Here is a 25,392-nt window from a genome sequence, read left to right as displayed (position 1 = left end):
TGGTGTTTGTTGTTCTATGGTATTTAGGACATGGAGGAGGACCCTGTGCCAAATGAGAGCCCCTACATTGGAAAGGCTTGTCACAGAAGGAGCAAGCTCTTTCCAGACACTGTAGATACAGGGGGCAGACGTTTAGCCACAGAAGGTTTGACACAGGCAGACAGCCCTACTCAAGATATGTACAGGAATGCCCTGGAGAGAGGTACTGGTCCTTGGTCAAAGACACTTTGTGTCCTTTTTATGTTAACTGACTTTGTGATAAAGTGATTGACAGCTTTGGCTGTCAGAGACCGTCTATAGGACCTGCATTGCACCCTTTCTGTTTATTACATGGAGTATCTGAGTTGAAGGGGAACTTAAATGAGCTGCAGTTTTACTGTTAAAACATTACACTTACATACAAACTGGGTATCAAAGGGAAAAGTCTGCTCTTCTTCTGTACTGAGCTTTCAGTGAAGGTGGCCTGAGACACGCTTGGTCTGGGAGAAGGGGGGCGGGTCTACCGAATGACTGGGCGAACCTCTTGATCTGCCTCTGGTCTGCATTTTGCAGACTCTGAAATTGCAAATTTGACAATATGGTGGACAGTTTTGGCTTTATTTCTGTAGAACAGAAGGGAGTGGAACCACAGGCATCCCTGTTTTCTACAGTCATTAAGGATTACACTGTGTTTTTGTAGCTGAGGAGCAGTTGCAGCAGTTGCATAAGGAGATAGAGCGCACAGAGCAACAAATCCTACGTGCCAGTGAGGAGCTACGCCAGCTAGAAGAGGCAGCATCTCAGAAAAGGGTGAGATGCTTTTTTTTTTTGTTAAAAATCTCTTTATTATTATTATTTTAAAGCTTATTATTCAGTGATTACTATGAAACTACTATATAGGTATACAGGCATAAGCAATAAAAAGTCAAACAAAAAGTAAGAGTACAAGTACAAGTAAATGTGCATCTGTTGACAAGCTGACAGAAAAATGCATGTGGACTGAAGCGGTAGAGTATGATTTACACGACCATAGATTTACACAAATATGACTCAAGTTACACAGCCTTCTCACAAAAGGTCTCGTGCAGCTTCACCATAGTTCCATAGTGCAGAAGCAGTGTTTTGGACATAGAGTGGAACTTACAGAGATGCCATTTACCCTATTACAGTCAGTGGAGCATCAAAATAATTTTAGGTAAAATATCTTCGTAAGGCTGCTGTAAGTCCAAGGAGTTTAGAAACTTTCCCCACATATCTTTTTAAACCATTTAAACCTAAATGAAAATCTTGTGATTTTGAAAATGGTAGCAGACTTTGTGAGTACATACAATTCAATACTTTTAAAATCTAGATTTCCGAGGCAGAAAAGGAGAATTTGAGGCAGCAGCTGCGGGGGAAGATCCAGAGGCTGGGTGAGCTGCGGCAGGAGGCCGAGGTCTTGGAGAAGCAGCTGGAACGACACAGTGCTGAGTTGGGTCAGACTCAAGGGGAGCAAGAGCAGCTGCAAAGCTTACTGCACACCCTGGAACCAGAAGACCCCAGACATGTCAGTAACACCACCTCCACCTACATGTGTTATTAATGTTGCCTTCCATTCACTTTTATGTATTATCTGGAAATATACAATTTCTGTCAAATCAAAACCTCATAACTTAATTGTTTTGCCATTTAAAGTCCTACACCATTTGAAGACACCAGTTATTCTTTACATTGTGTGGATGCCATAATGAAAATTGCTAACTAATAATTTTTCTTTTTCTAAAATGATCGGAAGATACAAAGTTTTGCAGAGACATCAGAGAAATAGTATTAAAAAAAGAAATTATGGAGGTAATATAACTAAACTAAAGAAAAATACTAAATACATGTCTTTTAAAATCATTTATCTAAAATCAGAGATGTCTGGAAGTTTCGTGGGAGTTTTCCTGGCCATGTCACGTCTTTACGTACTTGCATTACATGCACAGACTCTGAAAGAGGATCCAACATCATTTGCTGGTTACCTGAGCAACCACTGCGTTGCTAATGCAGCTGATACGAACAGAACGGCTACTGCGAGAGCTGCTGCAAACGTGTAGATATCAGAATGGCATCTGCTCATTCACCCACTGTCAAACCAATGAAACTAGCAAGTTTACGTTTAGTCATGTTTAGATTTATCTCTGGAAGGAGCATTGCAGGATTGATGCAGTTACACATTCTCACCAAAGAGGTCTCTAAATCCTCAAATCCCCCAAATTTACAGATTATCGCTTTAACTTGTTCTTGTTTGTTTAGTTTATTGTTTAAGTGCCCTCGTTTTTGTAACATGACTATATGAATATAATGAAGTATTAAAGATAAAGGCTTAAAGATGGCAGGTTAACCTACAGTAAAAAAAAATAAAAAGTCCATGTTCATAGACATTTTTTTGACATTCTCTCACCCATTATCCGGCTGCTAGCATGTAGTTGTTATAATATTGTAATTTGTGATAAGTTTCCTTTAAAAGACTGCTCTCCAAAACTGAACTAATATTGAATCCTGGTTGCAGTTTTACAGTTTATTGCCGAACGCATGCTCTGCAAGAAGTCATTTCCTGCGCTTTTAATTTCCTGAACACAAAAAGAGCAGTACTTGTAAACAGTGATGATAGCACATATACATAATGTTGTCCTGGTTCCATACTGACAACAAAGCTAATGCATGGAAAACAACATGATTAGCATCCCCGTGGAATACATGCTTGGTTAGAGGTGCCTAATGAGGGTGCTGTAAGCAACTTGAACTCGGTACATGTCTCTTTAAGAAAAAGGGAAGGTTTTTTCTCTGGGGAATTTGGGTGGAGTCTAAAGTTCCTCACTCCCTCTTAGCAGGGTATTGTCATAGCCCAGTTCTCAGTCAGTGATTGGTGGGACAGGCAAGTTTCCTGTGTTGATTCAAAGCAGGCGCTAGAGGGAGGGGGAAGAGGGGGGAGAGTGGGAGAGCACAGAGGACCAGTGTATGTGCATGGAGGGGGAGTGAAGTCCAAAGGAGGGGGCAGGTTGGTGCCGTGTCTAGAGCCTGCAGAGGAAAGCTTTGTGGCAAAAAGTTTACAGGGAGAGGGACAGGAGCTAAGAGTTGCAGGAAATGCTACAGCCCAGCACAAAGCCTCCCTGTAGCCTCTCCCGGGGCGGTTACAGTGGAGACCGGGATTTGTGGTGATGTTAACCACACAGCGGCTCTGTTTTAGTAAGTACCCCACTGGATTGAGGGAGGGGCTCATGGTTTATTTCTCTCGCATTCTTTTCCCATGATGTCCACATCTGCATTTCATATATCTCTGCTCTTGTGCTTGTTTGTTTTTTGAGTTAGTTACACTGTTTTAAAAAAAGAGTGAAACTCTCAGTACTAGCAAGCCTAGTATTACTTTTCTTTCAGTCTTTTTTCTTTTTGGTTTGGTTTGAATTGGTTTGATGCTGTAGTTATTTATGGGATGTTTAAGCTCTGAGAAGACATTTTTAGTTTGAGTTGTGCTAAGAAAAGAATGACAAGCATATTGTTTTAGCCATTATGAATCTGCTGCTTGAAAGTGAAGTGCTTGTTATCTGTCTATTTTAAAAATAGACTGCACCACGTGTACAATCATGGGATATTCCCTCATTTGTACAAAGTGCAGAATATAATAACCCTAATGATGTGGTTCTTCATGCTAGGGTAGCGTGACTGGGTGGAAGTAACGGATGGGGAAGTTAGGGGGTTGGTGTAATCGCAAAACAAACAGTACAATGTAGAACTATGGTTTTCATGTCTGGCTAGAAGTGACTGGGAATCCGGCTTATTTCCCGGCTGTGTCATAAGATAAAATAAGATAAGATAAGATAATCCTTTATTAGTCCCACAGTGGGGAAATTCTCAATGCAAAAACACTTTTTGTTTCCTCTCTATTTTGCAGTTTGTCACTGACATTGTTTGACATAAGTCACATCTGCCATTTTTTTACATTGTAGTTGTAAATGGAGCAATAAAAATGCTCTGAAATGACCTTTAAAAATCTTCATTCATTTTACATTTACTTTAAAATTGCAGTTACAGAAGATTGAAATTGCAGAAGGTTTTTGTGTGACGATGAAGTGAAAATAAATTTGTTTCTTGCACACAGCACTTTCTTGTACGTAAAGGACTTTTCAGATTATTATATATTCCATTAGAAATGATTACAACCACAAGTTGTCATAGATAGCTTTTGGTTGAGTAACTGTCTTTATTGTCCAGGAAAGTTGTGGAGCATGGCTGTGAGGATTTGATTGCATTCAGCAACAACAGCATTAGTTAGCTCAGCAAGGTGGATGATCACAACCTCACACCTCATCCCCAACTCCCACAATCCTAAATGTATTGGATGGAGCACCACCATTCCACAGAACATAGTTCCACTGCTCCACAGCTCAATGCTGGGGGCATTATACCTGGCATTAGGCATGTTGCCAATATGTTTATGGTAATCTGCTCCAGAGAGTCCTATTCCTCTTGTATCTCCTCTTGGATGGCAGGAGGTTCTGCAGTCTTAGAGAATCAGCTCAAGAGAAGGCTATGATGAGGGCAGATGTTAAACCCTATTCGCAGTGATTTAAACCTCCCTCCTTCTTTCTTTTTTGCAGACTCATGTGAAGGCTCAGTTGGCCAGTAAGAGACAGCTGCTGGCCATCATGAGCAGGAAGCACCGTGAGCTGGAGGGCCGGCTGGATGATATGCTCACACGCATCACCAAGGAGACACAGGAAATCAAAGATTTGGAGCAACAGCTTACAGAGGGTGAGAGGCAGGAACAAAGATTGCAGTTTGTTTAGACCCTAATAAAATTAAAATCTTGAAAATTAAAATTAAAATAAAAATCTTGCCACACAACCTGCCCTGTGCAGGTCAAAGTGATTTAATGGTTTACAAAACCTGTGTTCTGCTCTAAGTGCATCATACAAATATTACATTCTGTAAAGAGCATATGTATGAATAGTGTATAGTTTTGATTATTTGTTCCCTAACTCCAGGTCAGATAGCAGCTAATGAGGCCTTAAAACAGGATCTAGAGGGCATCATCTCAGGACTGCAGGACTACTTGCATGGGGTGAAGAACGAGGCCCGTCGAGCCCAATCTGAATGCTTGCGCTTGCAGAGGGACAAAGATGCTCTAGAGGGTCTCCTACAAGACAAAGAGCAACAACTCAGCCAGCTGCAGCAGGAAGCATTGCAGATTAGTGACAGCACAAAAGAGGTGACAAGCATTTTCATGTACATTTACTTGTTTAGCACTAAAACAAGCTTTTCTGATCCAGTAGGTCCTACAAAAGACTTACAGTAGCAGTGTCACATGGGATGTAGGCTGCTTTCTGATACTCAATATGTGTTACTTGTAAAGGTACACACTTCTGTTGCTATTATTTCCTTAAAAAAAAGATAATTTTAGCTAATTGCAAAAGAGTAACTGTCACATTGCAACAGGTGTATAAAATCAAGCACCTAGCCATGCAGTCTGCCTTTACTAACATTTATGAAAGAATGGGTTGTTCTAAAGAGCTCACTGAATTCCAGTGGGGTAGTTTAATAGGAGTTGTAACAAGTGGTATTATTGAAAAGTGGAAGTGTTTAGGAACCACAGGAACCCAGTCACGAAGTGGCAGACCACCAAGTTACAGAGTTGGGGTCGCCAAATGCCAGCGCAAAGAGAATAATGTCGTCAGCACTCTTTTAACTCAATAACTTCCAATTTTTCTGTTTTAGCTGCAAAGGGGGGCCAACTCTGTATTAATGCCTATGCCTATGAATGTCATAAAACCTCCTGTAAGTGTAATGTGTAAGTGCACCAGTACTTTTGTCAATATAGTTTAGGTTGTATTGATTTGTGCAGGAGTTACTGCAGCAACAGGAGGAGCTGGAGGCTCTGAGGAGGGAGAACGTAGAGCTGAGGCAAGCTCAGAGCAGAGTCAGCACCTACAAAGCCAAATTGGAGGCTCAGGTGCAGGACAGGGACACTGAGGCTGGCCAGCTGAAGGAGGAGTTGGGACGCCTGCACCGGCTAAGTCAGGTACATACCTGGTAATGATGATGACAATAATCTCTCAACTTGCAATACATGTTTTGCCCCTCTGCCCCTGTTTTGCTTCACCTAGCGTCTTGCATACAACCTTACTATTACTTGTAGCAGGAGCACTGTGCACTGCAGGCAGAGCTGCAGAAGGAGAGGCAGGCTAAAGAGAATGCGACGGCCCAACTGCAGCTGGCCACAGAGAGAGCGCTCGAGAACAACAAGCTCCTGAAGCAGCTCACTACACTGCAGGTGTGTTCCCACAGCTGTTTGCTGTTGCCTTGATCACCTGAGAAGAAATAATGTAACCCATAATGTAGCCTCTGTTTAAACAGTTGACTGTTTGCTTTTCTGCTGATATGTAAATGTGGTTCTGCAGAGGGAGAAAGGCGATCTAATGGAGAAGGTCAATGTCCTGCAGAGGGACTTGCTGCAGGCTAAGAAGGAACTTCTATGTCCTAAACAAGTGGCCCAAAGGTTAGAGGAGTTGAGGAGAGGCATAGCCAAAGGGTCAGGACAACAAAGGTATGGCAGCTTGGTAGAAGAGAAAAGTGAACTGTAGATATAAGGTTTGCATGCTGGTGTATATTTGTTTTACATAATTATTATTGAATATTAATATTAGCAGCAATAATCAAGTCTGACATGGATATAGTTGAATTACTAAATTTGACATTTTTACACACCTGTTACATGTATAAATTAATAGGATGGTCATCTGAATAACTAATCGTTGGTTATTGTTGGTTCTCTTAACAGCTGGATGAGTAGAGATGGGGATCTGCTGGGTGACAGCTTGGCTGAACTGCAAGAGGAGCTGCATCGTACTGTCTCTGCTGCTCTCAGAGACCGAGATGAGGCCCAACGTGGTCAGGACAAATTGGCATGTGAAGTGTCTTCCCTCAAAGACAGGCTCAGGAACTACCAGCAGAAATACCAGAATGCACACGAAGAAGCTGAAAAGGCCAGGGTGAGTTTATTTATTTAATATAAAGTCCAGTTCTCACTGTAGTCACAAGTGTTGGCAAATCAGAAAATGTAAATGATAAACATTCTAGCTATCCTAAAATCACCTGGTTCTGGGGAGCCACTGGAGCCACATGAAGTGTTTTTGCTTCAAAATTTAATAGAGCGTTGTGATACAAATATGGCATATGTTTCGTATATAGATATAGATATGGATGGATGGATGGATAGATGGATAGATACCACCATAATTTTTTGTTTGTGCAACAGGCAGCAGAGAGGCGTGGGGAGGAGGCTCAGGTCCTCCAACTAAGACAGGAGCTGCAGGAAGCGCAAGAGCAGCAGTACCTGATGTTGCAGCGTCTGCAGGAGACTGAGAGTGAGCGAGACCGCCTCTTCATTGAGATGGAAGAGCAAGACAAGCAGGTGTGTAAGAGCGTTCCTTCGAAAAATACATTGGTACACAGTTGATTTACCTTTTTTAAAATGCTCACAAACTAATGTTTAGTCCTGATGTGATGTATTTTGTGTGGGTAGATGAAGACTGATGAGACTCACACCCAGGAGCAGCTGCAGTCTCTGGATTTGGAGTTACAGGAGCTCAGAAGATCCTTCACTTCTGCAGATCAAATTGCTGCTCATCAACTTAACGCTGCCAAAGAACAGCTCCGCTCACTCCATAGCACTGTGCACAAAATCAGCAAGGAGAGAGCAGAGGTATGAGCAGTCAAACAAACTGAACTCCTTTTATATCTGAAGGACTGATTTCAGTCACTTTCCTTTTAATGTCTGACATGCTGAGAAATCTACTTATTGCTTTTTTTTTGTTTTTAGGATGTGGAAGAACTTAAAGAATCAAGGATAGAGACTGCTAAAGCCATGCAAGATCTAACAAGAGCAGAAGCTGAAATCCAGGTTCTGCAGAAAATGCTACAAGACACGGTAAGCCAGATCACTCCAGTAAACATATTTGAATTAAATGATTCCCTGATTAACATTGGACTGTTAATGCATGTCCTGTGTTTTGTGTTGTAGGCTCATGTAATGAATCTGAATAGCCCTGATGTCCAGAATTCCGGTGTTCACCAGCAAGAGTTAGCCAAGCTGAACCGAGCTTTAAAAAGACAACAGACTCAGACCAGAAGACTCAGAGATCAGTTGGCCCAAGCCAAAGAAGGTCCCTATATAAACAGAATGCAAGTTATTATATTGCCTATTAAAAATAGTCAGTTTTATGAATATTTCTTGTCTTGTCTGGGTAGATAACAGTGGAAACTTGGAGGAGCTGCTTGAGGAGATAGAAGCCCTGAGAGAAACTCTGCTTCAGCAGAATGACTACTTGTCTAGTTTTATGAATACACCACGTAAAAGAGGCCATTGGCATTATGTACCACCATACCAAAATGTAAGTTCTTGACAGCCTTGTATATAAGCGGAATACATATTTATTTTATCTATTTTTCTTAATATTGTTTTTAACATTTTCTTGTTTTGCTGCAATATTTTAACTGTGATAAATTTCTGTGATTGTTTCTCCAGCCACCCAGTCTGGGCTCTCAGGGCACATATGATTCTGGGCTGGGCTCTCAGAACCTCCCATTCTCTGACAGAGGCAGGCATTCAAGAGGCAAGCATCGCAAAGAGACAAGAATTCCTTCTAACACAGGATACTGGGTCTACTCCCCCTGTCAACACAGCCAACACACTCATGAAAGAAGAGGTGACACATGCAACAGTCATAAACCTTGGAAATGTCAGGGGTTAATGCACACATACATCCCCCCAGCATTGAGCTGTGGGGAGCAGTGAAATGGAATAATGGTGCTGGGGTGGTAGTCATTCAACATCTTGACCTCACTTATGCTATTGTCCACCCAGCAGTGCTCCAAAATGTAATAGAAAGCTTTCCTTGGACAGCAGCGATAGTTACTCCATCGAAAGCAGGATAAAAATTTAGGAAAAAACAATGAATGAGCAGGTGTCCTTTAAATCTGTTCCAAACCTCTGTATCCCATCTCTCTAGATCCTCCATATGGAGTCAGTGATGGTGAGAGTGAAGAGGATGGGGTTAGAGATGCTGGTTTCACTCCTCCGCCAGGCTCAGTCATCTACACTGTGCCTCCTGATGGCACCAATCTCCCAACAGGCACAGTCATCTACGCACCCCCTCTACCTGGCCTGTCTGTCATCCCTGGTGCAGTATTCTATGGTCCTCCTCCTGATGGCACCAGACTTGTGTATGGCCCTCCTCCCAGCGGACTGCAGATCCCTCTGATCCCTAATGGGACTCTACACTGCAATGTTCCTGGCCATCAGGAAATGGTGAAGCTCATATTGATGGCTATCAATGATGTGATCTGTCATTTATCTGACATTGTGCAACACTGTTGTGCTGTAATGCTATATGTTTTTTGTTCTCTAGGAACGTTCTCTAAGACAGGCAGAACATTCTTTAAGGGAGCAGCAGTCAAGCAGAGCTGCCATTGAGCAGGACCTGCTTACACTGGAAGAACAGAGATCAGATTTAGAACTGGAGCTTAAAGAGCTGCGGCGAACCATGAGCCGACTGCAACGCCACAGGTTAGCAATCCCACACACATTTTTGCCTATTCTCAGGTAACACATCTGCCCAAATTGAAGCCAGCAGCTGCTCGCTTGTGGCTTGTGGACATTTTGGCGTGTGGTTGAGTTCCAGTTACCCTTGTAACTTGTTTAAACCAGATGTTCTAAGTTGTTGACACCCATTTGAGGGAACTGGCATACATTTAATACTGCACTTCTCACTAAGTATCACCATATTTAATTAGGTCTGGGCTGTTTCTGACCGCAGGAGACTGTTGCAGAGTACGGTAAGCCGTGCAGAGGAAGAGGAGTCTGTAATGGGGGAGGTGGAGTGCCTGGAGAAGACCCTAGCGAAACGCAAGACTGAGCTGCGAGAGGCAGAACGTCTACTGCTGGAGGCTGAGGTTGACCTGAAGGATACCAGAGCTAAGGTCCAATACAACCGCAATATTCTATATTCACAAATCATTGTGGCCACACAAAAAAAACTTTGTATCTCCATATAATTTGAATCTGACAGTAATTCTTTACATTAAAATGTAATGATGAATGAACTAATAGAAATATAAAATTTAGAATTACTTGAAATTAAACATTTTTACATTGGCTTCCACTAAAGGTTAAGAAGGTTTTTTCCATCTCTTGTAAAGTTGCGATTTTTGAGATTATTAAGGTTAGCAATTTACATAACATGCCTCTTTGCGTTGCGAAGAGGGCCGCCTCTACTGAAAGCATGGACTTCAGCGCAAGCTGCAGCTACAAAAAAATCGCCCACCTGAATCTATAAAAATTTACTAGTTTTAGTAAAAAAAAAAAACAAAAACACCCCAGCATTACTCAAAATCTATAAAAAAAAATCCTTTAAAATAATTTTATTTTGGACTGTAAAACTTGCTCAAGTGTTCCTCTGGGAAACTTGAATTCTACATTTTTTTAAATTATTATATAATTAGATTGTTAAATGTTAAAAATATTGTAATATTTATGATGTTATGAATATGTAGGATTTTTTCATTATTTTGGAGAAATTATTTTAATTCCTAAGACGCTCACATTAGAGCAATTTAAAAATTAGGTTAAATTAATCAACTAATTTGAAAAAAGAATTGTTAGATTAATCAATGAAAAATTATTTGTGAGGTGCAGCCCTACTATATACAGTGGGAGACCACTTCATTTTTCATTCAAGTTTCATTATCTTTATAGAATTGTAAGTGGAAAATAGAATCTTTGAACTTTTAACATGATCTCAGAATTTCTTAGGATTTGATCTGTCCCTATTTGCTTTAATCTCAGCATGCACCTGTGCGTGGACTCCACGTTTGCACATGCTTGTTTCATGTGTGGATTTATTTGTGTGTTTGTGTGTGTAGACCAAGGACACACTACAGAACTGCAGTGAAGCCAAAAGGCGGTTACAAGAGACAGAACTAGAGCTGGAGGACATTGAACACCAGACTCAGGGCAGTGCCAAACACCTGGTACAGACCAAACAGCAGCTCCGGTAACATTGACCTTTTAACTTTTTGTAGGGCCAAGATACACAATACGTGGTTCTACCTATAGTGGAGTATGTTTTAGCTTAGAATGGTATGCACAATCTTTTATTACAGGGAACTCCAGGAAGAGATTAAGGACCTGCAGAAACTTAAGCAAGAGAAACAAGTCGCACTACAACAGATAGAAACCGGGATTGCAACGCGAGATGCAGAGTTCCAAGAAGTCAGCAGAAAGCTGGAGAGAGCAAGCAAAAAGTAAGGGTGCCTTCTGTTACGAATTCATAACTCATGAGTTATAAGACACCTCTTTTTGGTTTACCATGACTATTGCCTGTTTGGTGTCCAGATTAAATGCAGTGCATGAAGAGCTAAGAGAGACACAGAGTTTGGAAGCACATCTCCTAAAGAGCTGCAGAGAGGCAGAGGTTCTTTCAAACCAGCGCAAAAAAGAAATGGAACATCTCAACACCCAGGTAACATTTAGAGATTCTCTGTGATGACCAACTGACTCAGTGTGTCATGATGAATGGACCAATAGAAATGGTCCAAATAACTTGAAATTAAATATTTTTACATTGACTTCTATTGGTAGTTAGGAAGGTTTTACCTTCTCCTGTTAGGGTTTTTGTGTGACTATGATGATATATTTGTATTGCATTGCTAAGTGTCTAGGTTTTGTGTTTGTAGGTCCAGCTGCAGCAGGAGGAGCTGTCTCTGCTGGGCAGAAAGCTAGAGCAGTGGCAGGAGGAGGAGGCCGTCATGAAGGGTAGTGTGGAGAAGCACAGGAAGGGCCTGGTAGAGGTTCTGAGAGAAGGAGAGCAGGATGCCCATGGCCTGCAGCAACGCGTTAAGGTCTGCACTCTCGAACTCACTGTTTATTATGCATGAAAGAATAGCTGGTAATAATGAATGAAATATAATAGAAGATACCAAACACCATTGGGGCAGATGATATGTCAACTTTCTTAAACACACAAACTTGGTTTATCACCTGAAGGATGCCGCATGGATGTCCACATTCTAGGGCTTACTAATATAACTTAGGAGCCATGTTGAAAAATTAAGTCATGGAAGGGAGAAATGCAAGTCATGGAAGTCACATATTTAATAGAGCAATACATGTGCATGTCTGTGTGTAGGAACTGCGCATAGATATGCAAGCTCTGGCTGTGCAGAAGGGAGAGCTGGACTCTCAGCTGTCAGAGAGGAATAGCAGATTGGATCAGTTTAAAAAGGAGGAGCAACAAGAGCAAGAGAAAGTGCAGAACCTACGCTCAGTCATCAACAAGCACAAAGCAGGTAAAATCACAGCACTGCTATTTCCCATTATTAAGCACTGCACTGTGTTAGTGGAAAGTTCTTTTTCCACGTATAATAAGTTTGCATTCCTGTCTATGTGTAGAGCTTCAGCATGTGTTAGAGATGATTCAGCTGGAGAGTGCAGAACTGGAGGGAGTGAAGGTTCAGCACAAACAGAAAGTGGACCAGCTGGAGAAGAGCCAGGAAAGTCTTAACCAGGTGAGAGTGGCTAGTTAGTCCAGGGCAGGGAATTGGATGATTACATGTCAGCATTTACACACAATGATTTCTAACCCTAAGTGTCTTCACCTGTGAAGTGAGTTGGATAGTTATATTGCATGCCTGTATGTTATCTGTCTCTATGTATGTGCACATCATAATTTTTAAGCAACTTATCTCTTTTTTTCTTTTTTCTTGGTGAACTTTTTAATTTGACAACTCTAAGGGCATTGTCATACTTGTCCCGTCCTCACCCATGATTCTGGGCTCTTTAGGGGTTCGTTTTCACTCACACGAATTCCATACAAACTGGGGATCAATTCCATTATTTCGAAAGCCACTTGTATGCAACCAGTTTTGCAGAATGGTAGAATCTAGGTTTGTCCGCTTATTGCCTTATTGTTTTCCTTAGATTAAACACATACTTTTAGCACTTTCCGATGCATGCCGTTTCACCATACAGGAACACCTGCAAAGAAGAAGCTGTTCCTGCATAAGGAGGTTTTTAGCCATGCAGGCAAAAAGTTGAAGCTGTCATGTGACAAATAGAACGAATCACGTAACCCCACATAGGAGCTTGAAACAGATGCGCAGCAGACCGAACCAGATTACACTAGATTCCAAGACCACATATTTCAGGAGGGCCGGAGAATGGTTCACTGGCCCTTACAATAAAAATGCTTCATAGATCACTGTTTTTTGGTATGAAAAAAAAAAGTTAGCTGTGTGTCTCTCAGGTGCGTTTGGAGCTGCAGACAGTGCAGCAGGATCTGCAAGAGCAGCAGGACAGGCAGAGGAGGCTCCAGGAGCAGTGCACCAGCCTGGAGGCCCGCCGCACACATGCTCAGAGGTATAGTTTTAAGTTTTAACCTCTTGGTCATTCACCTGTTCTTTCAGGAATGCTTTCAGTAATGGTGTTGCCTCAGTAGTGTTCACCCTGAGCTATATTGTAGGACTAAACATTGCTATGCTTGTTATTGAGCAGGTGTTTGGAGGCAGCAGAGGAAGGGGCTCAGACCGCAGAGGCAGAGCTACTGAAGCTGCAGATGGAGCTGGTCAAGCTGAAGCAGGAGCACAAAGACCGCCACAGCCTCCGGCAAGAAATCAACAGAGATACCACCACAATCCGGCAACAGCTAGGAGGTACAGATTATTAGCATTTAAAATGTCATTAGATCTAGTGTGGGTATCACAATTTGTTCTTTTTGCTTTTTTCAGAGAAGTCTGAAAAGTTGAATATGCTAAAAGAGCAGATTACAGACTCTCAGCTTCAGCTAGACGAGATCCGAAAGGTGCACTGTCGTTTGTATATTTTATTAGTAGTTAAATTATTAGGTTAAAGAACCCCTAAAATCTTAATCTCTCTTTGATTTCCTATGCACAGGAAGTCGAAGACTTTCAGCGAGAGCGGGATGACCTGGTGAAGCAGCAGAGAGAGCAGAAAGCTGAGATGCGGAACAAGACGGAGAAGATCCAGAGGAGACAGCAGAGAGTGAACAAACTGGAGCAGCAACTGAAGGAGCTGGAGGTGGCCATTGCCAAGAAGGAAGCTCAGCTTGAACAACAGGAAGAGGTGAGGTGGCTTTTTGTGCTGTGCCATCAAACTGCTATCAGGTACAACTTTACAGGAATGTCTAGATTCCAGTCATAAAAGTAAGTCTTAAAAAGTACAAAAAAGATATAGGTCAAATTTAGCGTTGGGCCACTTTGTGGCAATGTTTAAACCTTTTCAGAACTGTCATATTTTGTACAGTATCTCTAATATATATATATATATATATATATATATATATATATATATATATATATATATATATATATATATATATATATATATATATATTAGACATTTTTATTGTATATATTATTGTTAAATCTGTTAAAAAGAATTACTCTTTTATAAACCTTAAGTATTTGATTTAAAAGTTTGTGTGGTCATTTCTCATAAACTGATAAAATGGACATTAATGTTTGCATATTAGTGCTGGTGTGCATTTGTTGTGTTCATGTGTGCAGAGAGAAAAATTGATGATTTAAAGGAAATGTGATTCCCCCTTAATGGCTTTACGTTCACATGTATAGAATTTTTCTATTAACTTAAAATATGCACCTGTTAAGATATTGGCCAATTCCATTAGCTTATAAGAAATGGTTCAAATGAAATTGATATATTAATATGTATAATGTATCAGAAATACAGTAAGAAAACACTGAAGCCTGGCAGTTTCACCTATTTGATGTCTTTGTAAGAAGCTGTGCAGTGAAGCTTGTAGTAAAAAAAAAAAAAAAAAAAACTTGATCATAAATGGGTCTCTGGTGTCGACAAACGTACTGGGGCATAAAAAAAAACAAAAAAAAAACATTTCCTGATTTTTTTCCCCTTTATGTCCAGCACATGAACACTCAACAGCAGCAGAGTTCAGAGTTGGAGGAGCTGCACAGACAGAAGCAGCAGAAGCTACAGTCCCAACTGCAGGCACTAGAGGGAGCACTGGCTCAGCGTGTGGAGAAGATGGAGCAATTTACCACTGCTGTGGAAGATCTGGAGGAGAAGAGACGCTTTCTGCATGCAGGCCAGCAACACAGTGCTCTGCTGCAGAACAGAGTAGAACAGTTGGGTGAGTTTAGAAGCCAACTATTCACTGTCTTTGCTTTTGCAGTGAAGTGTCTGAGCTTAGTGTCAGTTTAAACTTTATGGTTAAACTGTATGAGAGTCCCTTACTGTCATAAATACATGCTTCTACATTAGTTCCATATTGGATACTGAATAATTAGTCATAATAAATAAATAAATGTTCCCCCACAACTAAATTATAATAAATCATCAATATCTACGCAACCAGATAACCCTTAATAATTCACCAGCATAATACAAACGGTAAGTGATCATGATTGACTTTAGCTCTCTAGTGTCTTACAGATGTCTGTGTGTGCATGTATGTATGTGTGACAGAGGAGGAACTGGCTGAGCGGGAGGCCAGGCTAAGAGCTAGAACTGAAGAGGTGAGGGAGGTCCGGCAGGAGTTGGAGACCTGTCTCTCTGAGCGCCAGCATCTTCAGGACACTCTTGCTACAGAGAGGACATGCTCGGATGAACTGCAGCAGGCTGAGAAGGTGACACACTGACCTTTTTTACTCTTACTGTAGACTTTCAGTTTTGAAAGGGATTTGTGTGATAATGTAGACGTCTTACATCATTTTTCTAGTAGATTGATTGAATACTATATATGTTTTAATCAGGAGCGAGAAAGATTGCAGAGGGAGCTTGTGGTGGTGGATCAGGCTGCTCAGGAGAACCATGAGAGAGCCATAGACCTGCAGCTGGAGCTCAACTCCAAATCCCAGGAGCTGTTTTGCCTCAAAGACAAGGTACCCTAATCACAGCTTCCAGCAAGGAGCAATTATCATTAGTGTGATTTATGCACAAGTGGGCTGACTCAATTAAAAGTCAAATACTTTTGGGCTGCACAATATGTTGTTTGCTATGGCTATAGGTCCTTATAATACTGATATGGCAGTAATATGTATGCAAATAAGTTTCTATTCCATCACTGAGCATTATAGTATGGGCTGTGACCATCCTGACCAAGCACAGTCTAATGATCTGTATAAAAAAAAAAACAAAAAAAAAAACACAACACACACAAAAACAAAACACCATTTTTTTTTGTATATGCATTCTCAGCTATGGAGTCAGAAAGAAGGGGAGGCCCATCTACGAGAGATAAGGGACACAGTGCGCTCCCTGAGGTCAGAGGTCAGAGCAGAACTGGACAGCAGTATGAAAGAGTTGGTGTCCTCGGATACAGAAAGCCATAAGGAGAACCTCCTCTCGTCTCCACTGACTGCAAGGAAAGCTGCGTATAACACCAAAGTATGAGTTGAATTTTTACTGCTTTGTACAGAGTTCAGCATTTGTCAGCTTGTTATATGGGTAAGACATGTGAACATGCACAATTGTATGCAAAAGTGTGAGAACCCTAAAGCTAATAGGACAATATTAGATTTTGTTTAATTAGCTAATCAGGCCTGATACATTTCATGATCTATAATTACTTACTGTCAGCTATATCAAATTTCAGTTTAAATTCTCTGACTAAATTAGGAGGTATGGACTTCTCTAAGATGTCTAAAGATCTGAAAACTGAAGTAATTAATGCCCTTGAGGCAAGTAAAGGCTATAAGAATCATATAACCTCATATAACTGCCAAGAACCTGCAAGTGCCTTGTACTGCCAAAATCAGCAAAAGTACATTTGGAGGAAAAAAGGAACTGCATTTCATGAAAAGAACACCTTGTCAACTGTGAAGCCTCAGGGTGGATCTATCATGCTTATCAGGCTTGTGTTGCTAGGAGTTGTGATAATTGCCAAAAGGGAAGGTTACTAAATACTGTACTCTGTAAGGTGTCCAAACTTTTGCACAGGCCACATTGGTCATTTTTATTTTTAATATAATTCATATGTATGTTTTTAATAGTCTTGTGCATTATAATGTGCTGAACATAGTGTTATATGTTTGAATAGCTACAAAGGCTATGTTTGCTACTTGTCAGCAAAAATACAAATGCATTACTTTACATTACATTCCTGTCTGTAGGACGAACAGTGGCGAGGAGAAGCACTGAGAGAGAGACTGAGGCAGCATGAAGATCATCTAAAGGTCAGGTTTATCTTCTTGAAGAGCCATTTAGCCTTAGCGTCTGTAAACAGTGTGCATTGGAATTGCTCTAGCTATATCACAAGTTGTTTTCAATGCAGTGAAAGTAGGTGGTTCAATTGCTTTGATTTGACTGAACTCTTCAGGCTCAGCTGCGAAGATCGATGTTCTCCCAGCAGGAGGCACTGAGTCTGCGCAGGCAGCAGACAGAAGGCAGCATCCAGGGCCTACGCAGTCGGGTAGACAAGCTTGACCAGCTACTGGGCAAATCCAGCCACGGTCTCCTCTACCTGAGCAACTCTGAAATCCTCACTAAATTCAGCCCTGTGAGTGAGAACTTGATAACTCTTACAGAAGTATCCGTCTAGCAGTATGTAATGTAGGGATGGTGATGCTAATAAAGCCAGATGCTTGTGGACACCACTTATAATGAATGCATTTAGCTACTTTTAGTTGCACTCATTGCTGACATAGATGTGCAAATGCACACACACAGCGTGTCTAGTCCCTGTACAGAAGTATTGCCAATAGAATAGGACTCTCAAAGCTATTGGAACCATACCTAATGCCAGGTGTGAGCTAGAGGGATATATAGCCCCCCAGCATTGAGCTGTGGAGCAGTGGAACGGTGTTCTTATGAATAATGGTGCTCCATGCAATACTTATAGTGAGTTGGGGATTAAGTGGGGTGGTGATCATCCAACATCCTGACCTCACCAATACTCTTTTTGTTAAATGCAATCATTATGCCCTCGCAGTAATTCCCTCTGGGGGGGCACAGTTCTTACACCCTCAGTTATGCACTTTCAGTTCTGCAAATAAAGAGCAAAAAATGACAGAAGAAGGAAATAGGCCTGTTCTGCTTTCCAATACAGAACTCCTTGTACTGTATGTTGAGCACACTTGAACTGGTTGACAATGTATAAGAAATAAGAGAAAAGTGTTTAAGCTTTTAATGATTTCATTTTTGCTTGTTCAGTCTGCCACAGAGAGCCGGAGGCACCAGAGAAGAAGAGAGCACTCCCACGGTCCTGTCAGACTGGACCCTTCTGTCCCTGAGAAAGACCAAACATGCCTCCTGAGCCAAGTGCACTAAAGCCATTCCTGTAGTGAAAGGGTCAAGAAAACTTCTCCGTCTGTGAAGTAAAGGGGCTAAGTGCCTCTCAAGCTTAAGTGACGGAGATTGTGCCCTACTGTCAACAAACTGAAAAGCTGAGCCTAAGACTTCTAAATGAAGAAGGTAAAACCTGAGGTAAAAAATAAAAAAGGTATTATTATATGAACATTTAGTTTCTACTCTCAGGGCCAAAAGGAGAAGCACATCTCCTCTTTAAAATATACTGTATCTTAACACATTTATATGATTATACTTTTTTTTAAACAATAAAATGGTGTAAAAGGTGTGTGCCTTAAAGCTACACAATACACACCTAACATAAGCGTTTACTCTGGATTGTACATTCAGTACATTATCATGCCAGCTGATCTAGCCGCAAGAGATCTTGTTTTCACTTGTTTGTATTGAAGCAAAAATATTTATTATAGCACTTATGACTTTATATGTAACTTTGTGACTTAATCACCATTGCAGCTGAAATTGTGTGTAATAAAATGTACATTATCATAAGCTTCTCTCAATGACTGCGATCACATGTGTATGAGAGAGACAGAGAGAGAGGATGAATGCTTGATAGTCTTGCCTACCCAGGATTTGAAACAGCAATCCTCCAATCATAGTGACAGCGCCTTAGTCCCCTGGACCACTCAGCGTCCCTGAGTGCACTCATTAAATGCACCTTCAACAGGTTATACTAACTGTAGGTGAAGACAATATAAGGTCAGCAACATCTCAGGTTTAACAGTATATATGAATGTGTAAATGCAGTGCGCTATGCTGTGCCTACCTGGGATTTGAACCAGTTATCCTCTGATCACCATGACCGCGTCTTAGGCCGCTGGAGCACCTGGGGCCCCCAAAGTTTCTTTTGTTACTTGGGGGTTCTCAATCCAGCTTATAAAGCAACACAGTACAATGACCTATGCTCTGAGACAGTCTACAGCATTGTCTTTATTAACATAATTACAAACAAATGTCACTTACAGAAGACATACCTCAGAGTTTCAGAGCAGGTTATATACGTCTTTTTAAAGTTGTCAACAAGACAAAAAAGAAAAAAAGAAAAAAAAAAGCAAGAGAATGGATCAAATAATAAAAAAGGAATTTTAGTTTACAAAACAACTCCACACATACTCCTGTACAAGCTCATCATAACATGGAGATGTTTTTGGGAGTGTTTCCGATGCCTTTTCACGCCCTCCAGATGTCTACCAGTAGAACATTCTGGTGCCTGTCACTTAAACAAGTTGCTGTGTTCTTTTAGAAGAAAGGGCAGCATTTGTACTTACAACTTACATTTATGGTGAAAAGGTTATTCGTGTAAACTAGAGGAATGCTTCAGAAGGGGCTGAAAAGCCTACAATTACTTAATATCATTCAGGCTGTTCAGGCTTAGTGACTTGATTTTCTTTTTTTTTTTTTTACTTATTATTTTCTGATTATGTACTGTTTTACAGACTGAACAGGGTTTACAGAAAAAAGAGGACACAAGAGCAAACATAAATAAGGCAACAGAAGTTATAATTAAAAGAATAATATCCTGATATGCTTAGAATTTACACTGATTTTGAAGAGCACTGAATTTTTGACTGTAAGAACTAAGAGGTGAATTCCCTCGCCAAGATCAGATAGTCCAGATAGTTTTGGTTCCTTATTCTGCTGATGCTTTTGATTAGGGGAGGCTAAACATTTCATTCTGAACTTTCCAGGGTGACGAATAGAGTTAAGACTAATAAAGATAAAACAAACAAAAAAAAAAGCTCCAGACCGTTGAAAACCAACTACAAAGTGCAAAAACGTTCTTATGGACTCCGAATGTGTGTCCTTTCAATATATTACTATCACTGTTCTACATCTTAAAACATCTTGCATCTGAAGCAACCAAAAGAACAGCTGACTTTTTTTTCCTTTTTTTTTTTAAACAATGGACTTCCATTTGGTTTAACAATACTCATATTGTATAGTACTTGTATATTATAATGTCTTGAGTAGGTACAAACAGGGATAAATATGTGGTGATTTGTTACTTGTGACACTGCATAAATCCTAATTAAAACAATACAATATCAATTAAGGTTTTTCCTTTGAACAAAATGTACAAGAACAGGTCATCATGCATCTCCTCTCAAGCACATTCTAAAATCGGATTCTGCCTAAACATGTTATTTTGCTTCCATTTGAACGAGAAGAACGTATATCAAAATTTTCATCTCTTTAAATTACCACCAGTATTCCAACAGCTGCTGTACACGAGATGTTTCATTTACAGTTATGCACATCACTCTGCTTATTGATAAACTCAATATTTTTTTCTTTCCTTTTTCAGTTTATCAACCATTTAGATTAGTGTTCCGTGGAGGTGACTTCCTCTAGTGAGTGCTCACAGGGTGCACTGGGACGTGTGCGTTATGAACAGGCAAAATGAGTGAGGGAAGAAGGAAGGGAGAGGAAAGGTGAAGAGATGAATGTGGCAGAAAAACTGACTGAGCTTCCACCTCCGTCGTTCTGAGCTGCCCAGCTCAAAGACGCCAACTTCCAAACGTCCCGGCTGATCAGAATGGTAGGTGAGAGGAAGAAAGAGAGAGAGCTGCAGGGAGAGGCAGAAGGGTGGATCTGGATGGTAAATATGGAAAATGAGAGAGAGAGAAAGAGAAAAGGAAGTCTACATGATCATTAACAGCTGCAGCCCTCCTTCTGGGGCTGTGCGTCGCTGGATAGGCGTCCGCCCTGCGGGGCAGTGGGCTTGTGCTGGACCCCCGACTCTGCTGCGTTCAGGTCCAGGCTACCATCCTGAATGTTCTGGTAGATCTTCTTGGCTGCCTCCAGGAATGCATCTTCCACATTCTCACCTCTGTTCAAAAGACATCATTCAGCTTTACTGAAGAAATGGTAGTATGAGATTACAATCCTGTAACTATGCTGAATAGTGTTACTGTGGGCATTTTATTCATTAAAAATAAATAAATAAAACAATAGTTTATTAACTTACGTTTTTGCACTCGCCTCAAGGAACAACAGGCCTATTATAAAATGAGGGAAAAAATCAATTAGACCAAAAACATTTCATGTAAAAACAATGTAAGAAATTCATGCAGTGGCAAACGTAAAGGGGCAAAACGAACAAACAAAAAAAACCAACCTAAATCATTTTGCCACTTAACAATATAACTTTAGGAATATCATGATAAAAGTAATAATCAAATATGAATTGACTGCTAAATGTAACAAAGTAGGCTAATGTGAATGACTGTCACTATTGCACTAATAAGTCATAAAATGACCACACTAGGGTTGCACCGGTATGAGTTTTCAGTAAAATATGACTGTTTTATGGTATCACAGTATTACTTTCGATATCTTCCTACTTCCTGTTCTTTATTTCAATTAATATTTCTGAAACATTTTTTAATGAAAAATGCCTCCCTTTTAAAAATAAACCAATAAAGTAAATAAATAAAAGAAATGCAAGGTGAGCTGTCCTCAGCTAATTCAGAATATCCTTTTAATTATGAATTAATCTGCTGAATATTTTCTCCATTAATCAATGTATTGTTTGGTTTTTAAACTCAGGAAATTATTGGAATTCTCTGTTTGGTTAAATAATTTTTTCCAGCACTGGTATTAAGCAAATCTACATGGTATGATAACCATCAGATTTCATACTATGGTATACTTTAGTATACCTACACAACAGTATACCAGTATACCATACTACTTATCTAAAGAAACTGCTGAACATAACTGCAAGTCTTAATTCTAGAAATAATAAAAGAAAGCAAATAACCTACAGTAACAAACAAATAATATACAGTTTATTATTATGTCAATTTTCTGTTAGTTGAAATTGACAGTTAAGATACTGATTAAGTTAATATTATGTTAATAGATAATATTGTAGTTATAGATTAAGTTAATAAAATATTCTTACGTGTAGAAAATGGCCATGAATTTCTCTCAGTGAAGGCAAACATTTTCCCTTAAAATTAATTAAATTCTTTTTTTTTCCTACCATTCTCTTCAGCAAACTGCTTGGCCTCCTCATATGTCACATCTCGCTGGGCTTCGAGGTCTGCTTTATTACCAATAAGAATGATCACCTGCAGAAAGAATGATTATATTTATTAATCAAGACATATGACTGGGTGTCATATCATTAATTGCTCTGCTCCAAGTACATAATACAGCAGCTGTTAGCCTCTACGTCAGGAATATGGTTGGCAGGTGGTGCAGAATATAGCGGGTAACAACGTTGCTTTTAATGAGACAAGAATTTGATTCCTCACCTGGGCAAGCACACCAGGCTTTACCAATAAAGGTGCTCAGTCAAGATCCTTAATGAAACCCTTGCATCTGTAACACTCGATTCAATCGTAAGATTCTTTGGGTTGAACTGTGCAGATGTAAATGAACACAGACTTACTGTATTAGGGTTGGTGAGATTCCTCGCATCAGTCAGCCAGCTGCTGAGGTGGTTGTATGTGCTTCTCCTGCCAAGTAGGACCACCAGGTATTAGAGTTAGCATTACAAGAAGTGGAATTAAATGTCAAAATAACCCAATATAAGAACTGTGGGCCAATGCAACTGATAATTTTACATAGAGTACATATCTTTCAAACAAACTGTTACGAAAGGTAGAAACTGAGACTAAATCCACTGGGAGTGGCATTGGAGGGATACAACATTTATTTGAAGATGGCTTACACATAATAAAATAAATAAACAGCTGAAGATGAAGTAGCTCAGTGTTGCCTAAACATCCTGCTCTTCAGCAGCACAAATCTGTCCGATCTTAACAGCAATTATCTGTGGATACGGATATCCCCAATTCAATTCAATGAAAAAATGTTATTTAAATCACATTATTAATAATAACAACTATATATAATATAGGGTGTGTCCCCTTTGGTAAATGCTCACTGCCGCATAATGATGCATCTAGCCTACACCCTTACATCAGAGTTCAAAACAACTTAATGACTGTCCTGCATGAAGCTGAAAAGATCCTGTGTTACCTGGTAATGTCATACACCATGAGTGCACCAGCGGCTCCTCTGTAGTAGCTCCGAGTAACCGCACGGAATCGCTCCTGACCCGCCGTGTCCCAAATTTGCAGCTTCACCTTCTGACCGCTCACCTCGATTATCCGCGTGCCAAACTCCACTCCAATTGTGTGAGGGCAGTCCGCCATAACTGATTCGGGAAACAAGAGGTGATGCTTTATGAAGCACAGACATTTTTACATTCAACAAACATGACAATATTCTGTTATTTTTGCTTCTCTCAAATTTGAGAAAATTCAGAATTGGCTTTTTTTTTTTTTAAGTACCGTCCTATTTTACTGATTATTATGCAAGAGAAACAATGACAATGGTAAAATTGAAACCTGTACAGTAACTGCAGACAGCATCTAGTAAACTGACAGGATGGACTGTAAACAAAACGTATGCCTGATCCCTCAGGATTAACAATCAGTAGGGTTAAACTCATGGCTAGGCCATGAGTAAGACTCATGGCCTAGCCAGTCCAGGGTCCTTTAGCATTAGTGTTACGTGATACGTAACTGACTATGTCTAGGTATCTGCATTCTAACGAAAATACTTACATTTCTTTTCTGTAAATTGGTGAAGCAAACACGACTTTCCAACTCCCATGTCACCTTGAAGAATAAGAAAATTCTCAGTCAGTATCTGAAAGAAAAACACCTGCAGAAGACAAAACTAGGATGGAAGACGGTGACTTACCAATGATGATGTATTTGAAAATATAGGAGTAGTTATACGGCGCAGTCGTCATTTTGGTGCTGGCAAGGGAAAGCGGAGAGATCTGTTAGAATTTAGGACATGAGAAACACTGTGTTGAATAATACAGGAACTCTAAAGCATCAAGATTAAAAATAAAACATTCGGTGAGTTTAATAAACCCATCCATCTATCCATCCATCCATCAATTTTCCTGGTCCGAGTCGTGGTAGGACTACATCCCACCCAGAATCATTGAGTGTGCAGGACAAGGATAACCCCACACAGGGCATCCGGTCTATAGCAGAGTTCAATAAATGATTCTCCATTGCATCAATATATAGTTTCCTCCATTTAACAATCCGTTCCCTCAATAATCCAAGGGAAGGACTGATTAACGGAATGATTTATTCATGGCTTATGTTTCTTAACCATGTTTTTCTACACTGATACTCCAAGAGCTTCATAGTACGCATCAGCAGCCTGAAGATTAATAAATTTGGTCTGAATCACTACCTACAACCAATAATACCGCAAGCTAATGTTAGCTAGCTAGTTGCTTGCCTCTCCAGTGGTTAAAGGCCAGCCCAATATTGGGCAGAAACAGCGCGGTTCAGCGCACGACTGCTCTACTCCAGATATGTAGCTAGCATAGCTAGGTAGCTATCTGACCTAGCTGACATGTTGACAACGGGATACCACGCTGCACTGCATTCCCAGAAAACAACAGAACACTTGGCTAGCTAGTTGGCTATGCTATCTCTACAGCTTACTAGCTAGACATGTAAACAGCTAGCCAGCACTAATGTTAGCCTGATTTAGCTACCATCTAGAGCTAGCTATCTAGCTGCTAGTCAGCTAACGAGCCTAGCCGTACCTCCGGCTCAGTGTGGGGACACGGGCCGAGAGAGCTGGAGCAGACAGCAGTCCAGTCTATAAACAATTATCCCTTAAACAATCATACCGCGGGCATTTCCGTGATCCCTCCGCGAGTAAGTAAAGCTCGGCTTCAGCCTAACCAGCCCGGGAAAGGCCAGTCTTATGGAGCCGGGCTAACTCGGGCTAGCCTACCCAAAGCAACGAACCTCAGAGATGCTAGCTAGCTAAAGCTATCAGCAGGATGTAGCTAGCTAGATATCACCAACCTGGTCGCAATTTAAAAGGGCCGATCGTTATAATCAAACCTTTTTAATAATAGTAGGCTAAAGACGGTTACCTAAAATGTTAATATCGAGCCGGCTCTCCGAGATCTGGGCAGGTTCGCAAGGATGGCGGACACTTTCTTCCTATACGGTTTCTATCAAAACAGTGAC

General features: G+C 40.5%; 2 protein-coding genes across 4 annotated transcripts in view; one reads left to right on the top strand and one right to left on the bottom strand.

The window, feature by feature from the left end:
* cntrl (centriolin) overlaps positions 1-20,099 on the top strand; it is a 26,993-nt gene extending 6,894 nt beyond the window's left edge. For all 3 annotated transcript variants that reach the window (XM_072665246.1, XM_072665245.1, XM_072665244.1), the window contains 35 exons: positions 28-202; positions 680-789; positions 1,331-1,525; positions 4,599-4,752; positions 4,986-5,209; positions 5,843-6,019; positions 6,137-6,271; positions 6,399-6,544; positions 6,779-6,989; positions 7,256-7,411; positions 7,523-7,702; positions 7,820-7,927; positions 8,021-8,162; positions 8,248-8,390; positions 8,525-8,705; positions 9,009-9,307; positions 9,408-9,565; positions 9,816-9,978; positions 10,921-11,051; positions 11,161-11,301; positions 11,393-11,519; positions 11,734-11,898; positions 12,186-12,345; positions 12,449-12,564; positions 13,302-13,414; positions 13,550-13,707; positions 13,783-13,856; positions 13,949-14,137; positions 14,957-15,182; positions 15,518-15,678; positions 15,805-15,933; positions 16,250-16,438; positions 17,164-17,226; positions 17,370-17,549; positions 18,203-20,099. In XM_072665246.1, coding sequence (XP_072521347.1) covers positions 28-202; positions 680-789; positions 1,331-1,525; positions 4,599-4,752; positions 4,986-5,209; positions 5,843-6,019; positions 6,137-6,271; positions 6,399-6,544; positions 6,779-6,989; positions 7,256-7,411; positions 7,523-7,702; positions 7,820-7,927; positions 8,021-8,162; positions 8,248-8,390; positions 8,525-8,705; positions 9,009-9,307; positions 9,408-9,565; positions 9,816-9,978; positions 10,921-11,051; positions 11,161-11,301; positions 11,393-11,519; positions 11,734-11,898; positions 12,186-12,345; positions 12,449-12,564; positions 13,302-13,414; positions 13,550-13,707; positions 13,783-13,856; positions 13,949-14,137; positions 14,957-15,182; positions 15,518-15,678; positions 15,805-15,933; positions 16,250-16,438; positions 17,164-17,226; positions 17,370-17,549; positions 18,203-18,319 — 5,496 coding nt within the window. In that variant the 3' untranslated portion in view covers positions 18,320-20,099. The remainder of the gene's footprint in view (positions 1-27; positions 203-679; positions 790-1,330; positions 1,526-4,598; positions 4,753-4,985; positions 5,210-5,842; positions 6,020-6,136; positions 6,272-6,398; positions 6,545-6,778; positions 6,990-7,255; positions 7,412-7,522; positions 7,703-7,819; positions 7,928-8,020; positions 8,163-8,247; positions 8,391-8,524; positions 8,706-9,008; positions 9,308-9,407; positions 9,566-9,815; positions 9,979-10,920; positions 11,052-11,160; positions 11,302-11,392; positions 11,520-11,733; positions 11,899-12,185; positions 12,346-12,448; positions 12,565-13,301; positions 13,415-13,549; positions 13,708-13,782; positions 13,857-13,948; positions 14,138-14,956; positions 15,183-15,517; positions 15,679-15,804; positions 15,934-16,249; positions 16,439-17,163; positions 17,227-17,369; positions 17,550-18,202) is intronic.
* Positions 19,279-25,392, bottom strand: rab14 (RAB14, member RAS oncogene family). The gene is made up of 8 exons (XM_072665247.1): positions 25,296-25,392; positions 24,083-24,141; positions 23,944-23,997; positions 23,354-23,531; positions 22,761-22,827; positions 22,350-22,437; positions 21,330-21,360; positions 19,279-21,191 (listed from the first exon to the last, which is right to left on the bottom strand). The coding sequence occupies exons 2-8, from the start codon at positions 24,132-24,134 to the stop codon at positions 21,014-21,016; spliced, it is 648 nt and encodes a 215-aa protein (XP_072521348.1). The 5' UTR covers positions 24,135-24,141; positions 25,296-25,392; the 3' UTR covers positions 19,279-21,013.

This window comes from Salminus brasiliensis, chromosome 20 (genome assembly GCF_030463535.1).
Source record: "Salminus brasiliensis chromosome 20, fSalBra1.hap2, whole genome shotgun sequence".
Classification (NCBI taxonomy): domain Eukaryota; kingdom Metazoa; phylum Chordata; class Actinopteri; order Characiformes; family Bryconidae; genus Salminus; species Salminus brasiliensis.
This window is presented reverse-complemented; position numbering and strand designations above follow the sequence as displayed.